The sequence below is a fragment of the Lepidochelys kempii genome, chromosome 5, assembly GCF_965140285.1.
Source record: "Lepidochelys kempii isolate rLepKem1 chromosome 5, rLepKem1.hap1, whole genome shotgun sequence".
NCBI classification, from domain to species: Eukaryota; Metazoa; Chordata; order Testudines; family Cheloniidae; genus Lepidochelys; species Lepidochelys kempii.
This window is the reverse complement of record NC_136384.1, coordinates 105,526,002-105,546,113: the sequence shown is the minus strand read 5'-3', so window position 1 is coordinate 105,546,113 and position 20,112 is coordinate 105,526,002. Positions and strand designations below refer to the sequence as shown.

Sequence of the window (20,112 nt, the reverse complement as noted above, 5' to 3'; positions counted from 1 at the left end):
CTTGGGCACGGACAGCCAGCCTGTTCTTGGCCCCTGATTCAGGAATCATCCCAATTCATAAAGAACACTTAAGCACATGCTTAACTTTAATCATGTACTTAAATACTACTTAAGTTAAACACATGCTGAATGTCATGAATTGGAGCCTCTGACTCTCAGTTCTAAGCCAACAGATCATACCCATAAAAAAAGGGAGAAGGGGCGAGGAGAAGCATTTGTAGGACCTTCTACAGACTTGGGTGGCTGATACTGACCATTAAAATGTTTATGATTTGAAATTTAATATTGATCCCTGCACTTTGCCATTTTGCTCTAAGAAAATGACATTTGTTCAGTAAAAATTAGACAGCCCTACTCTTAGTGTTTTACGCATGTGCACATACTCTTTAAATGAAATTAGACCATTTTTAAAGTTTTATCACTTAGCCAAGTAACTCACTGAGACAAAATGGAAGAGTAAACTCCATTTATTTTCCATTACCATTATTGCTGTAGAAAATGTACATCTAAGCAAATTGAAAAATATCTACTTTCTGTCCCATTGGTTCCTGGAAACAAATCTAGCATATAGAAAAATAAGCTTTTGTGGAGTCCACATAAATACAATGCTGGGCTGTGCAACATACATACTTTCCCGCTTTCTACTTTAGCTTACTTGTGGATGATGTGTTCCCACTGCAGACTGAAAGTAGAAATCTCCCATGTGCTGTGTTAATTTCACCCGGAAAAGAACAGAAGTCTAGGGCTCAATCCTGCAAGATGCAGAGCACTCTGGTCCCCATCCAGCTCATGAGTAGTCCTGTTGAAATCAGTTAGGCTATTCCTATGCTTAAAGTTAATCATGTGCTTAAGTACTTTGCAGGATCATGACCAGAGTGCTCGTACCTTGCAGGATGGAGCCACTAATGATCATGGCAAATTAGATAAACTAAAGTGGGTGTGTTATGATATGGACTGCTGGTCCAATGGAAGCTATTGAGTTGTGGTCTGAGTGAAATGAAACCCAGATCCTTCGAGCTGCAAGACTATAGCATCGCATGAACGAGTCCCCTAGGCGGCTTCAGTATTTTGGAGGGCTTAAAGAAACAACTTTTGTTCTTTCACATTAAGTGAGGTGTACAAGTTTGTTGCACTCCAGCATAAAGAGACTGCTGCTTATGTGTGCAAATGAGACGAAGTGCTAGGAGTAGCACTAACACTGAGTGTTAGCAAACCTTAAGCCCTCTGCAGTTCCACACCTTTGCTTTCAGGTGCAGGAGATAAAAACGGATGTAGGTCGTGTGAGGAGACTTGGTGTGAAGTATAAGCTGCCTCATGTTAATGAGGTTCTTAACTTCACATTCCTCTCTGAATGCCTAATTCCTGCTGCTGGGCAGGAATAATTTGATAACTATATAACAAGGCAGGATTGGATCCCCCTGTGCTTTCTGACCTGCTATTTTACCTTGTGTTTATGTGTGCAGCACACCACACTTGGGCTGTGAGGGACTGAGACCAGAATATGATGTTTTAGCATATTGGTCACATTCACCGAGATGTTATTTGAACATTTTATTAGCAAGTCTCAAACAGTATGAAATAATGCAAAAGGTAAATCTTAATGCACTCCCCTCAGACAAAAAGCTTTCTGCTAATCCTCTTGTACTCATTCAGAGCAACGAACGCTCAGTAAATGAATATATATTCACATCACAAATAAGCAGGCTCCATCTAAGGAGAATGTTATTGCATTCAATGAGCATCTCAACCCATCTTTGTTTACTGTATCTTAAACCAGTGTGTTCTATTGATGTCAGCAGGAGGATATCACTGAACTGCTGTGGCCTCTGTGGGATATAGTATATTCACAGAGCCTCTGATTAAAAGAAAAAACAACAAACAGGTTTTTATATTTTCTCTCTCTCTCTCTTTTTCTTCCAGGATCAATACCAGTTTGGCTATCGAGCCGCACTGGAATATCTGGGCAGCTTTGATCACTATGCAACGTAAAACCCCCTGACCCATCCTGGATTTTTATTGCAGGCCCTTTAAGATCCAGAGAGCCTCTTCTGAGCCATACGGTGTGCTTGAGAAGTACTTCTTAACTCCTAGCTAAAGACCAATTAGTGGGAATATTAAAAAAAAAAAAAAAAAACACACACACACACACACAACCCCAAGAACTATTCCAGGTGGACCAAGAATTCACAGTTTAATAACCTAACCAGAAATATAATAAAAGAATCCTGACTGGTGAGGCGTCTGAAGGATCTCATTTACAGATACCTCAAGGATTCAACTTTGGTTGAAATTAAAGGGAAGAGGAAATTATTGCAAAGAACCATCATCTTGTTCAGGATTGCATGATTGTTGCAAAAATGAATCTTGAGAGTACTGCAATTCAGTGCAAGATGTTTGTTAAAAGGCCGGTACCTGGCTTCTTAAAACAAAATGGACTCTTTGCTTCAACATCACCTCTTCCCGTCATAATGCTTATAATAACACTTTAGGGGAAATGGGGGAATGTTTAAAAAGGAAGTCCTTGATTTAGTTTTTTAGTATTGTAAAGATACTGCTGACCTGTGCTTCATTTTTAACTGTGTAAACTTTTTCCTTTTTTTAACAAGAGTTTATTATTTGATGAAGTGAATTTAAAAAAAAAAGTTGCATAACTGTTCATTTTTTGTTTCAGAATTGTAGATTTTTTGAAGCTGTAGAACTGTTATCTGTAATATCTTGCTGTAGAAATGTTAAATCATTTGAAAATTTGCACATTTTTGTGCAGTGCTATATTTATCTACAGTACCACATTCTTCTTAGATATTACAGTTTGGTTTAATTTTTTTTAAAGAAATACTCTTAATCAGTTAATCAAAGTGGGGCTTTTTATTTCTTTTGGAATCAACAGGGAGGCGCAAAGTATAAAGCTGCTACTAACACATACACACCACTCTCTTTATTATTCTCTTTCTGTATCTATCTCTCTATATATCTACAGGTATGCAGACAGACAGGTATATACACACACAGATAAATATAGATGCATCAGTTCTTCCATGACTTGGATTTATTGAAGTGATGGGAAAGTTTTCCAGAGTACTACATTCAACCCATATGGTACTTTTTGAACATCTCTGCATTTACGAAGTCCATAGCTTTTTGTTTAGAAGGGAAATGAGGAATGCACATCAGTGATATTTGACCCTCACCCCGACTCAAAAAAAAAGATTATTTATATACACACAGTCCCACAAAGACACACACACACATTATGTGGTTGAGGCTTCCAATGAAGTACAATATTTGTAACACTGTAGTGCAATAACAAACCATATTATTAAGTATAGGAGGTGTGCATGTGGAAAAGGTCAGTGCATATCCCTTTAGGAGGGGAGAATGTTGTAATATACTAACTATCAAGATGTTTAAAAAGTGTATTCAGTCATATATTGTCTATAGTATGTGCTATGAAATTTGCATTTATGATGTGTAACAGGGCAAAGCCAAACTCATGTTGCTCTGTTAATAAATTAGAAATATTTTGTGGCATACAGTATTATTTAGAGATGCTGTTTTTTATTTTTATTTCACATTTAGAGTGCCTTATATTTGATGCCTATTTTGACAGCATTTCTTTAAGTTTTGTTGTGTCTGTATTTACATTAGTTAATTCATATCTTTGTTACTCTTTTCAATTAAAGCATTATCTTTTTAGCACATGTACAAAAATACTTTGAATAATACGCATTCCTGGTTTTTAACCGAGTATGGGATGTTAATAAATGCAAGCCCAAAACACTTGGGTAGTCAGGGCCCTTTATCCTTTCATAACTCCAACAACAGACATGCCCACTACATCAAGGTTCCTTCCAAACTGGCTCTCATAAACCACAGCGTTGAGGACTGCAGTATTGCAATTGCAGAGATGTAGGACTGCACTAGTAGTAAGTAGTTGTTGTTGTTAGCAGTACTCATGCGTCATTCCTTTCATTTTGGGCCAAATCCTACTTGCTGTACATATGTCAATGGGCCCATTGAAGTCAAATTATTGGTTGCAATGGGACTGTTAGTATGGGTAAGGCAAGCAGGATTTAGCCCTCAGAGTATGTTTTAAAATGACTTGACATTTCCATTTGAGAGAAAAAAATTCTTTAACCAATGCAAAATATTTTCTGAGACTCTATATGAAGCCATTTACAGTGGCCCAGGTCTCTGTCATGCCTTGTACCATGTTAGCACACACAAATCAAAGGAACTCTTTCTTTCAGGTGTCAGATAAGAACCATTCATATAGTTCAGCTATGTTGGTGTAACATACAGGATTTTTTTTCTTCCGTATTTCCCATCACTAGTAGAAAGACATGTATGAAAGACCAAACACGAGCAAGCATTGTATTTGAGCACTTTTGTAAAAAAAACTAAACAAATATAAATATATATATAATAATTAATAATAAAAGTATTATAGAAGGCTACCTCAAGAACGAGATTCTATAACTTATATCAGAACCAGAGAAGAATGTGCACTATGGTTTTTTTTTTCTTCTTCTTCTTTTTGATTTGTATCTTTTGAAGAATTATTAAAGTGCCAGATTACGTAGTGCAGTCATGTTCTTTTAGCCAAATATAGTCAGACATACACACCATTTTAGAAGCATAGACTAGGGAAGGCTGTTGCACACTAGAGCTGTTAACAGGTCAGAGTTTTCTCGCCATGAAACTTTTGCAAATTCTAAAGAAAAAGGGAAAAAATCAGAGATAAATAGTGAGGGAAAGTATTGTAGGACAAGTAAGACTGCAAATATTCCAGTAATCTTGCTGTTCAGGAGTTGTTTCTAAAGATAACTCTGTTAGCATCATTGATGTGCATTCCACTTTCTGTACACTAATGTATAGTCATTCTATAATTAATTTAAAGAAGAAGCATCTTTATCTGCATTTACCATAATCTTCCAACCTTAGAATTGGTTTCATCAGCATAACAAGTACGGTGCTATTATTTACCTATGTATGTGTAGTTATGTATAATTTTGTAATTAGTTACAATGGAAAAAAAACTCAAAATATATAAAAATGATTTGTACAGAACTTTATTTTAGCTCTTTTTTTAAAAATGATTGCATGGTTAGACAATGGAGAGGCTGGCTGGGGGAAGGGAGGGCCCTCTAGGGAGATCTGCACTTTCTATACCTTTGTACTATGCACTGCCCTATTGATTCTACACCCAATAATATTATTACTTGAACCCATCTGTAAGAAACTGCTTATAAAAATCCACTTACGTGTATGTAAATAACACAGAACATGTAAAAATCGGGGGGGGGAGAGGGAGTTTGCAACAACAACAAATGCAACAGCTTTTCTTTCCTTTTATTCTTCCTTCCTTCCTTCCTTCCTTCCTTTTTTTTCTTTTTTTTTCGTTGGTTGGTTGATTGTTTTTTTTTCATTTGGGGTGCCCTGATACTCCAGCAGATATCAGAAGGCTGCAAGCCCCTCATCCCCATCTGTTACGTGGCTTTGCCATTCAAGCTTGGAGTGTCTTTACAAAGATAATAAAAGTTGTGTTCTTTGCTCTCGTTTTGGATGCATAGACTGAAAAATTTAAAAAAAATTACCTTGTAAAATGGCTTGTTAAAAAAATACAATTACCTCTAATTAGTAGTACGCGTAAATGTTTTACAGAATGAAAGGCGTGCTTTTTATTTTCTTACTTCGTTACATTGGTGGCGAAAGAAAGTCTGTATGAAAATCAGTTCTTTGCTGACACAAGTTCCATTTGTTACAAATGAATTCTAATAAAAATGTCAGTGTTATGCAGCCCTGGTCTTGTTTTCTTAAGCAGAGCTTTTGGAATCAAAACAGTTTGGTTTTTCTTGGTCATAGAGGAGTCTAACTGACATTAGGAAGTAGTCGTTAATTTTAACTAGTAGCAAGGCACTGGAAAATGCATTTCCAGGTTAGCAAATATGTTGTCCTCCAGGGTGATTTTTGAGCTATGAGGGGGCAGATCCTCAACTGATATAAATTGTCATAGTTCCATGGACTTTAACACTTACATTACTTAAATTTACACCGGATGATCTGCCCCCATTGTATTTAAGGAATTGCTTCAATTGGCTTAAGAAAACTACACTTTGGCCCATATTTAGAGCCAAATCCAAAGATAATGAGACATCTGCAATTCTCATCAAATTCTAGGGGAGTTGTGGGTTTTGCCACTCCTCAAGATTTAGTTCTGATACCTTAATTTCTGGACTGAATTAAAAATATTCCACATACATTGGTCAGAGATTTAGGTAACATGGTAAAGTGTAATTGGTGCAGGCTCTGTGGAGCATGTCTGAGATTCCTAGTCAACTGTCAGTGGCAGAAAAGATAGCAGCCTTTCTGTGGATTTTTTGTTTTTTTTTTCCTGGTGGTTTTGTGGATTTTGGGTGGGATTTTAGGGACAGCTATTATCACTAAAATTATTATTCTGTTACCAAGATAACATGGTGTATTTGAGATTATTATTAACAGAATTCATTGGGCAGGAAGTGTTTACAGATATATTAGAAAAAATGCCTATTTATTGGACCTTTCATTTTTCTTAGCTTAATTTCTAGTTCATAACTGTGGTAGCATAACTAAAGGCAAACTTTGATGCCCTTATTTACTTAACTAAACTCCCATTGACTTCATTGTACCATAAATATTGACTAGGCTTCATAGGTCAAGTAGAAATGAGATCAGTGGAAGATGTTTTAAATCTACTTTTTGTAAATATTCTCCTAAACTCTTCCATATTTTATATTGTTTTTTCTAAGGGCCTGATCCAAAGCCCTGTGAAGTCAGAAAGAGCCTTTCCATTGACTTGCATAGGCTTTGGATCTGGCCCTTAATGTCTTCACAGGAAGTCTAAGTTAAGGAGGAATAAAAACCAAATAAGGTTATCAAGATTTGGTAGTATACCCTCTGATGTAATTTAAGTCAAGTTAATTGGTTTTAGCAAGAGTTGTCCTAACTAATATTTTCTTGTTATACTTTTGTGGAGTAAAAGCAGAAATCAATGCAACAAACTGAGAAACTCCATTAATATCAGAATCACTAAGTGACAACATTCAAACGCAATTATGCTCACGTTCCTTTTGATAATACATGAAGATTTGTGTTTCCAGATTTTTCTGTTTTTTCTTCTGCTACATCTTTCAGGTTGGAATGAATATCTGACTAATTATAGAACGCAGCCTCTGTACTGATTTTGAAGAGAAAGATTAATTTCTGTCTCCTGATCCCCCTCCCTTACCCCCCGCCCCAATTTTTTAGGGAAAATAAAAAGAACTGGCGAATATACAGGCAGAATGTTGAAAGAGTACTGGTGAAGAATATTAGGAGGATATTACTGACCAAGAGAAGACACTTGAACACATCAAGTTCAACCAAACTTTAAACTATTACAACTAGCACTGGTCAAAAAGAGGGTTAACATTTTCACCAATCAGCTCAATAACTGGCTGAAAAAAATGGAACTCTCTCTCTCTCTCTCTTTTTTCGAAATTTTGTACCTTTTTTGGTGAAATTCAGAAAATAATTCATCATATTGGAAATTTTGAAAATATTTGGACCAACCTTCAACACAGGACAAAATAATGATTTCACTCTTCTCTTAAACTTAAAGGAGGGGATTTCTTCACTGTATTGCAAAATTCAACCAAAGAAGTCTGAATCAATAACCTGAGAAAAGCAACTGTAAGAGAAACAATGTGAGATCAAAAACAAAAGACCAGATGTGCCCTGGGACATCTTCAATACAAGCAAGTAAGGCCATATAATACAAGAACTAGGGAAAGGGTGCACAATATCCACTTGCCAGGTATGCATTATGAGATACGGGAGAGTGATTTTTTTTAAAAGAAAAGGAGTACTTGTGGCACCTTAGAGACTAACCAATTTATTTGAGCATGAGCTTTCGTGAGCTACAGCTCACTTCATCGGATGCATACCGTGGAAACTTATCGCAGTTTCCACAGTATGCATCCGATGAAGTGAGCTGTAGCTCACGAAAGCTCATGCTCAAATAAATTGGTTAGTCTCTAAGGTGCCACAAGTACTCCTTTTCTTTTTGCGAATACAGACTAACACGGCTGTTACTCTGAAACCTTTTTTTAAAAGGGTGTCCTGCATTGTTTACTGTTCACATGTCAATGAGGGTTGAAAGAGCCTTCAGGATGTGGTGAAGGAGTGAGTGAGAGCTCCAAAAAGCACCATTTTCTTTAGTGTCTCAGAGACAAAGAACTGAAGACAGTGATTGCTAGAAAGCGAAACCGTGTTCAAAAACACAAAGTTCTAGCTTATTCTGATTTGGGATCACGAGCAGAGAGCAAGTGACCTAACACTCCAGCTCAGAAGAACCCTTCAGGAGCTGACTTCACAAGCTGGTATCTTGTGTTCTGCAAAATTATCCAGCCCCATACAACATGAAGACAAAGTTTATATTTTGGGGGCTCCAGCAGCTGCTAAATGACTGCTGAAAGAAAGTGAGGACAACTCACCCATCTGTTTCTTAAGCATGAAAATGTAGTTTCTGGAAATGCAACTACCATGAAGTGTTCTGCGTTAAGTAATTACATTGTGTAGTGTTTTCTCCATTGCTGCATTACATAGTTTAGTTCACTTTTCATTTAAGATTAAGAGTGGATCACTAAACTAAATGTGACTCTTAATATTTTTTTGTTTACTGCTAAAATTGGGAATCCACATAATTTATCACTTTAACATACAACAAGGTTCCCCACATCTTTACACACACACTCAAACTTTTGAGTTAATTCTATAATTAAGTTTCTTATTTTCAGTTTTAACCAATAATACGCCCCCGATATAAAAAGAAAAGAAAAGAAATTAAATTGGTATTTATCCAATAAACACCAGAAATGGTTTCTTCAGACTAAGGGCTTGTCTACATGGAGCAGTAATATGTACTATCCGGGTGTGGTTTCTAAAGCACATTAACATGCTGTACATTAATTGATCTGTGTTGACCCTGCTGGTGCACACTAAAGATTCCCTAGTGTGCTTTAAGACAGTGCTGTTTGAAACAGTGCTACATTAAAGTGCACTAGGGAACATTACAAATAGATTACTTATTACAGTAGATACTACATAATCAATATATATATAATATACATTATACTACTGTAATGAGTAATGTATATAATACACATTACTTTTTACTGTTATATACAAAGAGAACCCTCTCCTCCCCCCACAACCCTCCTCCCCAGATTTTTGGACAGCTGCATAAAACTCAAAAATTGCTAAAAAATAACCCCCCAAAAATGAAATTGCTAAACCCTGAAAAGCAGAAGTCCTATCTATAAACCTGAAGTTTCATATTTTTCAGAGTTATTTCAGCATGTGATATTCATGTTTCAATATTAGTATTAGACCAAAGTAGTAACACTGACTTCAAAATGTACTGGGTATTGCACTGCATTATTTGTAACAATGCCACTTCCGTGAAATATTGTAAAAATAAGTTTTTAAAAGTAGAGAGTAATAGAGTATCTCTTTCATGCTGGCAAAGAGAGTAGAGAATCAAACAGTGGGAAGTCGTATATTACCAAAGAGAGTCTTCCATCCACAAAACCTCATGTTAGTTTTTTTAAAAAGACAAGAAGTATTAAGAAAAGAGCTCTAATTAGCCTTAGATCATTAATAAAATATTTCTGAATTGGTGGGTTTGTTTTAAAAAAAAAGGATTTGAATGCTGTATATCATATTAGTATTCAAGGCAGAAAGCTTTGCTCTTGCAATACCTATTCTGTTTTCAACAAAGGCTATTTTTGCCCCGTTACTCTGTCTATGATGGTTATGGTACCAAGAGCCAGCATATTTCCGTATCCTCACATAGTGAGTGTAGACTGGTGGAAACATCTGCTGACTAGCTTCGCAGAAGTGCAGAATGATAACCTGCAAATGAGACATTGTAATGAATAGAGATCATTTTGCATCAAAGCTATAAATAGAGTGCTTTTGAACCCACAATGCATTCAGCTTGCTTCTGTCAGCAGAATATAAGAAAAAAAGTATTTATTATTATAGTAGGAACAAGCAAACAGGCTTTCCTTGCCAATAAAAGCAGTCCATTATATAGTCAACAGCCTTATTGGATCTGGAATATAAATCTTTCATGTCAGTTCAAAACTGCTTAGAAATGCCTTCTCTTCTCTGAATGTTTAAGACAAACGTACAAATGTAAGTAGTCCTTCATTGGGCAAAAATCCCCAAATACATGGGTATTAATCTTTAAAGCTTTTTACAATTTTCTTCTTGTTATTCTTGTTTGTAATTTAGCACAAACCAGAGGATCTAACTGAGTGCAGGTCCCCATTGTATAAGGGGCTGTACAGACACAATAAGAGACAGCTCCTACCTCAAACAGCTTTCACTCTAAATAAAGAGCAGGAGGGCAAACAGGCAAGAATGTTGAGTTGACACACTGCTGGTTAATGGAAGTTCTGAGGTAAGAACCCAGGTCTCTGGACTCACAATCCAGTTCCCTAAACACTATACAACACAGCCTTCAGGTGCCTTGTTTGCGCAATGTTCTAAAGCATACAAAATGTTCCAGCCTCAGTGCGTAAAGTTAGTAATCTATTTAGCGTGCTAACTAAAGTAGACTGAGTTTTCCAAAGTGCTGAGAATTGTGGGGGCTCAAGCATTTCTGGACATTGAGTCATTTACTTTCATCCCTAAATATGGATTTAAATGCCTCATGGCCACAACACATGTAGAAGAGGAGGTGGGGCAAGCAGAGAGATAAATACATAAATCTAGTCATAGGGAAATACTCATCTTACCTTGAGAACAAGACTGTGACTGAACATATCTTCACCATTTTTGAACAGAAGCAAAGAGTTTCCACAATATATCACATGCTCCCATCCTCAGCTGACACTTGAACTATACTTGTTCTCCTGCAGATGTAAAACCTTACTTGCTTCCTAACATTGTGTCAAACCTTTTTGTTCCTGTGTTTGTTATTTGCACACCTACTCCCTTTGGAGCCTCTTAGAACCTACAATTTCTTCCCCTCCCACCTGTTTCCTTTAGACCCAATTACTCTGATCTTCTTGAGCCATTGTGGTCTTTGCTTCAGGCTCAGTAGCTTAAGCAATGTTTATCAGAGGCGTGCTGGGCAAATCTTCGAAATATTCTTCAAAAGCCTTAAAATGTATTCTTGTGTACATCCAGTTCTTATGGAAAGTATTGACTTGATGACAATGAAGAATGAAGTCCCTAAACACAATCTTCCTTACACCAGTGCATCTCATCCCTGCCCCGAGGAAGCATCTTCAGGGATGAAAGATCAGTTCAGGTCTGTGCCTGGTAAGCCATTGGCCTCAACTGAGAATGCCAATTGTGGTGATAGCTTTTGGGATTTTGGGTGAAATCCTGGCTCCACTGAAGTCAATGGCAAAATTCCTGTTGACTTCAAAGGGGCCAGTATTCCACCTCAGGGTAGTTATTCAGAAGAAAATGGATACTAGCTCACATTATATAGACCATTGAACAGATAAGAGGTAGTAAAATAACCTGTCATTTGTGATCTGGGCCAGATTTGAATTGATGGCCTTTATTCCACTGTCTTTATTCCAGATACAGTTTCAAGCATTTTTTGTGAATTGAGTCTAAAAATGCTGGAAACTAGGGGACTGAAACAAAAGCAGGCTAACAAACCTATTGTTGGTAGTTTTCATACTTTTGCTACTTCAGCTACCAAAAATGCATTAGGAAGCACACCAAACCTGGCTATATTATAAAGAGTGCTCTTATAAATGCTTCTCTATTTATACCTATGGAAATGGGAGGATGTGACTAGACCATCAATAAGGATTGCGGCAGCACTAATGCAAAAAAAGTTCATTTGACTCTTCTGGGCTGTTGCAATATACTTATTATTGCAAACCTTCATTTGAGTTAAAGATCTATAAATTATTTCAGGAATTCCCCACTGTGGAGTTGCCCCCATCTTGGGATTTTTTTTCCAGCATGCATTTCTGTGACTGACCCTTTAAATTTGGCAGAGACAAGCTGCAGAGACTAAGGTAGTCATTTTGCAACTGAATGCTGATGGCTACATCTGACTCTCTCCCAGGAGCTAACAACTTTTTATATTTTCCCTTTCTTCCTGCTAAGGGGCTGGGACATCCTCACAATACTCCTTGTATTACCTCCAACATCATCCTTGCTAAGGCTATGTCTACATTACAAGAGAGGGGTGTGGTTCCCCTGCTCACATACACCTACTTGCACCGGCTTTCACTGTATGTAGCCACGATAGCACTGGTCGTGGCAGTAGAGGCAAGGCTGAGCTGTGCTGAGTACAAACGCACTTGAAACTGGTGGGTATGTACTCGGCACAGCTGCTGCTATCGATGCTACCATGGCTATGTTGCTATTTCTACTCACTCTAGCTCTATGAGAGCTAGAATAGGTGTGGGTAAATGAGCAGGTAAATCAAGAGCAGGTAAATGTAGCCTAGCCTAAAGGATGTTTTTGTATGAATGAGCTTACAAAGCTCAAAATGAATGTATATTTCCAGACATAAGTTTGGAAAACCCTTTGTACTTACACATATGAAATGTAATTGTGATGGGTTAGCCACCCTCCCTGGCCCCCATCTGGAATGCCACCTGTTGTGCTGAGGTCCCACTCAGCCCACCGGCCCTACCAACCTGGGTTTCCATTTCACTAGGTTGCTGTGCCAGGCTCTCAAGCCCCTTTCCAGCACACACCCAGGCAAGACCACACCCAGCTGTAGACACAGACTGCAGTCAGATCTGTGTGAGAGGATTCACCCAACACTCACATGCACACCCACTGTAAACCCCAGATAATAATGTCTTGCACTGTATAGAAAGATCTGCATAGTGCAAGCTCATAAAAACTTGCCCTCTCCCTCAATGTGGAGAGAGATATGCACAGCTTCTTACCTCCCCCCTCCCCCCATATGAATTACACAATCTGAGTTACGTTATAAACAAGAAATAAATGTATTAACTATAAAAGGTAGATTTTAAGTGATTATAAGGGATAGCAAACAGAACAAATCAGATTACCAAGCAAATAAAACCAAACATGAATACTAAGCTTAAGATCTTAAAGAGACTGGTTTCAAGAAGTAATTTCTCACCCTAAATGTTGTTTCAGGCAAGCTGCCGAGTTTCTGTAGCTTAGAGTTCCAGTTATTTCTCTTTACAGACTAGACTCCTGTCTTAGTCTGGACTCAGCCCTTGCCTTTCCCACTGCTCAGTTCCTTTGTCTCTGCAGGTACTTCCAGCAGTCTTTCCTCTTGGGCAGGACGGCATGGAGAAGAGTCCTGTTTGCCTTACTCCCCAGCCTTAAATAATATTTACATAAGGCGGGAATCTTTTGTTTCCCAGTCTTGACCTCCCACTCCTTTTAGTGGAAAATTACTACAAGTCCAGGTGACAGGACCACCTGATCTAGTAAAGTCACAGCTACATCCCAGGATGCCTCTCAGGAAGGAGAGAGATTAGTATCTTCATTGTTTCTTCCTAATGGCCCATCAAAGCCTCATGTCTGTCGGGTGTCTCCCAAATACACACACAGTCGTAATTGTTATATTGTCAATATCCCTAACTTTAGATACAGAAATGATATATGCATACAACTTGGATAATCACATTCAGTAAATCATAACCTTTCCAATACCTTACAAGACCCATCTTGCATAACATATATCTGTTATGCCATACCCATATCATAAGCATATTTCCATAAAGAATATGAGATGTAATGTCACAGTAATAACTGGATTTTGTTTTTATATATATATATGTATATGTATATGTTTGTATATATATATATATATATATACAAATACACATAGGTGTTACAACAATGAAGTGTTGAGTCAGGATTTAGGAGATTTGTTTACATATGGTAATTAAATATACCTCAAGAGATCACTATGAAACACTTGTCCCTTGCATATTCTTCATACGATTCATGACCTAGCCAACAGCATATATTTCTGTGAACTGTGTATGGGCCTAAAGGTGTCAGGAGACAAGTGATTTTGTGAAGTCAACACAAATGCAGTCTGCTTCCAAGGGACTGGCAGTGTTAGAACTCTCTAAGATTACGAGTAAATCAGTCTAGTAACATGTATTAAGCTTGGGAGTCGGTGATTAAATGCACTTTTGTGGTGCTTGAAAGCTCAGATTGTCTTTAAAATCCAGCTGGTTTTAAAGGCAGTGAAAATGAGGCTAAGTAAAAGCTGTTTGGGTTGTTAATTGTACATTTCCACCATTGGTTCAAATGTTAGGTTTTTTAATGTAGAGTGGAATCTTAATTTTGAGTTCCCAGGCTTTCTTACGTTTGTGACATTTGTTTTATATATTTATTGAACAATAACTACTCATTCTCGAACAGGAAGTACTTTTCCCCATGAAAGTTATACAACCTTTCAACTTTAATTCCAAGTTAACAAAGATTTTTGTTAGGAATTGTTGCAAACGTTTCAAAAATGCTCTGTGACAGACATCTGTATGGGGTTTGCAAGATAATCAAGGATGAATCCAGCTCCTTCATAGACCACATATCTGTTTCCCCATGCACCATTCTTCCCTATACTTACTGCCAGATCTACCTCTCAGCCCATTCATGTATAAAATGTGTGTTGCACTCTAGCTCCCTGCAAGCCAGGCCCCCATTTTGTTTCCTGTCTGACTAACTACAACATGACCATCTCACTGGGCCATGTGGTCTTTTGAAAATCATTGTGTTCTTTTTTTAATTCACCTCTGGCTTTGGGCTATCTAGCTTCTATGAAATACAGATGGGGGCCATATGGGTGTGATAATATGTGCCTCAGGTGTTGGGGTTGTGTATTTTTCCCAAGTTATGCATGGCACTTCATGTGTTTGCAATGTTTACATTGGGTTATCCCAATTTTATGGAGTCTCCATTGAGTTATGTGGGCTTGAAAAAGCCTGGGCCATGAAGACTTTATAAAGTTTGTCTCATTCACCAGGACTATGCAGACCTACAAAGCATGCAAGCATCAGGCTTTGAGGACTTTATAAGGTGTACAATGATTCATGTAACGTTTAGTGCACTACAGAGCTCCGTATGGGTATCTATTTACATAAGTATTTGCCTTCATCAGTGTAGTATCCCAGTGCACCATACTACATCTGTGTAGTATCCCAGTGCCCTCACAACATTCCTTCTTATGGTACATTAACTCTGCCGCAGCCTCCTAGTCTACTTAGCAAAACTACAATCATACAGCGGGCTGGTCTTGCTTCTCAGAGCCCTAAGATTATTTCTAGCTCTGTGGTATTTGGTTTTCAGCTAGCAGTGGCTGGACACATAAAAAGGATGACTGCAGTAATGTGAAGTTTAATTCTCTCATAACAGGTGCCATTTTGGCTGACGAGATCATGATGCATCTCTATTGGCTTGGTTCTTGGTGCAGTGCCCAACATCCAGTCAAACTTCTCATAAAATGGGAATGATGTCAGTGAGTTCACACTGAGGTGCAGTTCTGGTCTCTGGTTTTCCTATATTCAGTCTTGAGCCACCTAATCCACTCCTGTACTGATCACTGGTGCAGCAAATTTGCAATGCTGTCAGCTTCTTTGCTATTTGCTGGTAAGCATGGGCATTCCTTTTACTCTTACTAAAGAGCACTGCTTTGCTGGCATCACACCAGAGAGTGACCAACATCTGGCTGTGCACCATTGACTATGAAGCAGCGTGGTTTGCAAACAATTTCTTCTGTTCCATCTCTGTTGCAAACACAGAAGGTCTTCAGATAGTGTGTTTGCAGCTCTGTGTTCAGAAGACAATGGAAGGGTTAAACATTATCTCACTAAGGGTATGTCTACACTATGAAATTAGGTTGAATTTATAGAAGTCGGTTTTTTTAGAAATCGGTTTTATATATTCGAGTGTGTGTGTCCCCACAGAAAATGCTCTAAGTGCATTAAGTGAATTAACTCGGCGGAGCACTTCCACAGTACCAAGGCTAGAGTTGACTTCCGGAGTGTTGCACTGTGGGTAGCTATCCCACAGTTCCCGCAGTCTCCGCTGCCCATTGGGATTCTGGGTTGAGATCCCAATGCCTGATGGGGCTAAAACATTGCCGCGGGTGGTTCTGGGTACATATCGTCAGGCCCCCGTTCCCTCGCTCCCTCCGTGAAAGCAAGAGCAGACAATCGTTTCACGCCTTTTTTCCTGAGTTACCTGTGCAGACGCCATACCACGGCAAGCATGGAGCCCGCTCAGGTAACCATCACCGTATGTCTCCTGGGTGCTGGCAGACGCAGTACTGCATTGCTACACAGTAGCAGCAACCCATTGCTTTGTGGCAGCAGACAGTATAATAGGACTGGTAGCCGTCATCGTCATGTCCAAGGTGCTCCTGGCCACGTCAGCCGGGAGCGCCTGGACAGACATGGGTGCAGGGACTAAATTTGGAGTGACTTGATCAAGTCATTCTCTTTAGTTCTGCAGTCAGTCCTATTGAACCATCTTATGGTGAGCAGGCAGGCGATATGGATTGCTAGCAGTCCTATTGCATCATCTTCTGCCGGGCAGCCATGAGATGTGGATGGCATGCAGTCCTTCTGCACCATCTGCTGTCAGCCAAAGATGTAAAAGATAGATGGAGTGGATCAAAACAAGAAATAGACCAGATTTGTTTTGTACTCATTTGCTTCCTCCCCTCCCCCGTCTAGGGGACTCATTCCTCTAGGTCACACTGCAGTCACTCACAGGGAAGGTGCAGCGAGGTAAATCTAGCCACGTATCAATCAGAGGCCAGACTAAACTCCTTGTTCCAATAAGAACAATAACTTAGGTGCACCATTTCTTATTGGAACCCTCCATGAAGTCCTACCTGAAATACTCCTTGATGTAAAGCCACCCCCTTTGTTGATTTTAGCTCCCTGAAGCCAACCCTGTAAGCCGTGTGGTCAGTTGCCCCTCCCTCCGTCAGAGCAATGGCAGACAATCATTCCACGCCTTTTTTATGAGAGGACACCATACCAAGGCAAGCATGGAGGCCGCTCAGCTCACTTTGGCAATTAGGAGCACATTAAACACCACACGCATTATCCAGCAGTATATGCAGCACCAGAACCTGGCAGAGCGATACCAGGCGAGTAGGCGACGTCACCGCTGTCGTGTGAGTGATCAGGACATGGACACAGATTTCTCTGAAAGCATGGGCCCTGCCAATGCATGCATCATGGTGCTAATGGGGCAGGTTCATGCTGTGGAACGCCGATTCTGGGATCGGGAAACAAGCACAGACTGGTGGGACCGCATAGTGTTGCAGGTCTGGGACGATTTCCAGTGGCTGCGAAACTTTTGCATGCATAAGGGCACTTTCATGGAACTTTGTGACTTGCTTTCCCCTGCCCTGAAGCACATGAATACCAAGATGAGAGCAGCCCTCACAGTTGAGAAGCGAGTGGCGATAGCCCTGTGGAAGCTTGCAATGCCAGACAGCTACCAGTCAGTTGGGAATCAATTTGGAGTGGGCAAATCTACTGTGGGGGCTGCTGTGATGCAAGTAGCCCACGCAATCAAAGATCTGCTGATATCAAGGGTAGTGACCCTAGGAAATGTGCAGGTCACAGTGGATGGCTTTGCTGCAATGGGATTCCCTAACTGTGGTGGGGCCATAGACGGAACCCATATCCCTATCTTGGCACCGGAGCACCAAGCCGCCGAGTACATAAACCGCAAGGGGTACTTTTCGATAGTGCTGCAAGCTCTGGTGGATCACAAGGGACGTTTCACCAACATCAACGTAGGATGGCCGGGAAAGGTACATGACGCTCGCATCTTCAGGAACTCTGGTCTGTTTCAAAAGCTGCAGGAAGGGACTTTATTCCCAGACCAGAAAATAACTGTTGGGGATGTTGAAATGCCTATATGTATCCTTGGGGACCCAGCCTACCCCTTAATGCCATGGCTCATGAAGCCGTACACAGGCAGCCTGGACAGTAGTCAGGAGCTGTCCAACTACAGGCTGAGCAAGTGCAGAAATGGTGGTAGAATGTACATTTGGACGTTTAAAGGCACGCTGGTGCAGTTTACTGACTCGCTTAGACCTCAGCGAAACCAATATTCCCACTGTTATTACTGCTTGCTGTGTGCTCCACAATATCTGTGAGAGTAAGGGGGAGACGTTTATGGCGGGGTGGGAGATTGAGGCAAATCTCCTGGCTGCTGATTACGCGCAGCCAGACACCAGGGTGGTTAGAAGAGCACAGGAGGGCGTGGTACGCATCAGAGAAGCTTTGAAAACCAGTTTCATGACTGGCCAGGCTACGGTGTGAAAGTTCTCTTTGTTTCTCCTTGATGAAACCCCCCGCCCCTTGGTTCACTCTACTTCCCTGTAAGCTAACCACCCTCCCCTCCTCTCTTCAATCACCGCTTGCAGAGGCAATAAAGTCATTGTTGCTTCACATTCATGCATTCTTTATTCATTCATCACACAAATACGGGGATGACTACCAAGGTAGCCGAGGAGGGGTGGTGGAGGAGGGAAGGAAAATGCCACACAGCACTTTAAGCACAGCACTTTAAAAGTTTACAACTTTAAAATTTATTGAATGCCAGCCTTCTTTTTTTTGGGCAATCCTCTGTGATGGAGTGGCTGGTTGGCCGGAGGCCCCCCCACCGCGTTCTTGAGCGTCTGGGTGTGGAGGCTATGGAACTTGGGGAGGAGGGCGGTTGGTTACACAGGGACTGTAGTGGCAGTCTGTGCTCCAGCTGCCTTTGCTGCAGCTCAACCATACACTGGAGCATACTGGTTTGATCCTCCAGCAGCCTCAGCATTGAATCCTGCCTCCTCTCATCATGCTGCCGCCACATTTGGGCTTCAGCCCTGTCTTCAGCCTGCCACTGATTCTCTTCAGCCCACCACTTACTCTCTTCAGCCCGCCACTTCTCCTCCCGGTCATTTTGTGCTTTCCTGCACTCTGACATTATTTGCCTCCACGCATTCGTCTGTGCTCTGTCAGTGTGGGAGGACAGCAAGAGCTCAGAGAACATTTCATCACGAGTGCATTTTTTTTTCTTTCTAATCTTCACTAGGCTCTGGGAAGGAGAAGATCCTGTGATCATTGAAATATATGCAGCTGGTGGAGAGAAAAAAAGGGACAGCGGTATTTAAAAAGACACATTTTATAAAACAGTGGCTACAGTCTTTCAGGGTAAACCTTGCTGTTAACATTACATACATAGCACATGTGCTTTCGTTACAAGGTCGCATTTTGCCTCCCCCCACCGCGTGGCTACCCCCTCAACCCTCCCCTCTCCCCGTGGCTATCAGCGCGGAACATTTCTGTTCAGCTGCAGGCAAACAGCCCAGCAGGAACAGGCTCCTCTGAGTGTCCCCTAAAGAAAAGCACCCTATTTCAACCAGGTGACCATGAATGATATCTCACTCTCCTGAGGATAACACAGAGAGATAAAGAACGGATGTTGTTTGAACGCCAGCAAACATACACTGCAATGCTTTGTTGTACAATGATTCCAGAGTACGTGTTACTGACCTGGAGTGGTAAAGTGTCCTACCATGAAGGACGCAATAAGGCTGCCCTCCCCTGAAACCTTTTGCAAAGGCTTTGGGAGTACATCCAGGAGAGCCACAAATGCCAGGGCAAATTAATCCTTTCACATGCTTGCTTTTAAACCATGTATAGTATTTTAAAAGGTACACTCACCGGAGGTCCCTTCTCCGCCTGCTGGGTCCATGAGGCAGCCTTGGGTGAGTTCGGGGGGTACTGGCTCCAGGTCCAGGGTGACTGCCTGGCTGTCGGGAAAACTGGTTTCTCCACTTGCTTGCTGTGAGCTATCTACAACCTCATCATCATCATCTTCTTCGTCCCCAAAACCTGCTTCCGTGTTGCCTCCATCTCCATTGAAGGAGTCAAACAACACAGCTGGGGTAGTGGTGGCTGAACCCCCTAAAATGGCATGCAGCTCACATAGAAGTGGCATGTTTGGGGCTCTGACCCGGAGCGGCCGTTTGCCTCTCTGGTTTTCTGGTAGGCTTGCCTCAGCTCCTTAAGTTTCACGTGGCACTGCTTCGGAGCCCTG

At 40.5% G+C, this 20,112-nt stretch overlaps 1 protein-coding gene across 43 annotated transcripts in view; it reads left to right on the top strand.

Annotated features, from left to right (window-relative positions):
* Positions 1-5,753, top strand: part of PTPRD (protein tyrosine phosphatase receptor type D) — a 624,822-nt gene extending 619,069 nt beyond the window's left edge. For 42 of the 43 annotated variants that reach the window (XM_073345345.2, XM_078852933.1, XM_078852935.1 and 39 more), the window contains one exon: positions 1,921-5,753. In XM_073345345.2, the coding sequence (XP_073201446.1) occupies positions 1,921-1,989 (69 nt within the window). In that variant the 3' untranslated portion in view covers positions 1,990-5,753. The remainder of the gene's footprint in view (positions 1-1,920) is intronic. The other variant, XR_013635846.1, reaches the window with a different exon arrangement.
* Positions 5,754-20,112: the final 14,359 nt, after the last annotated feature.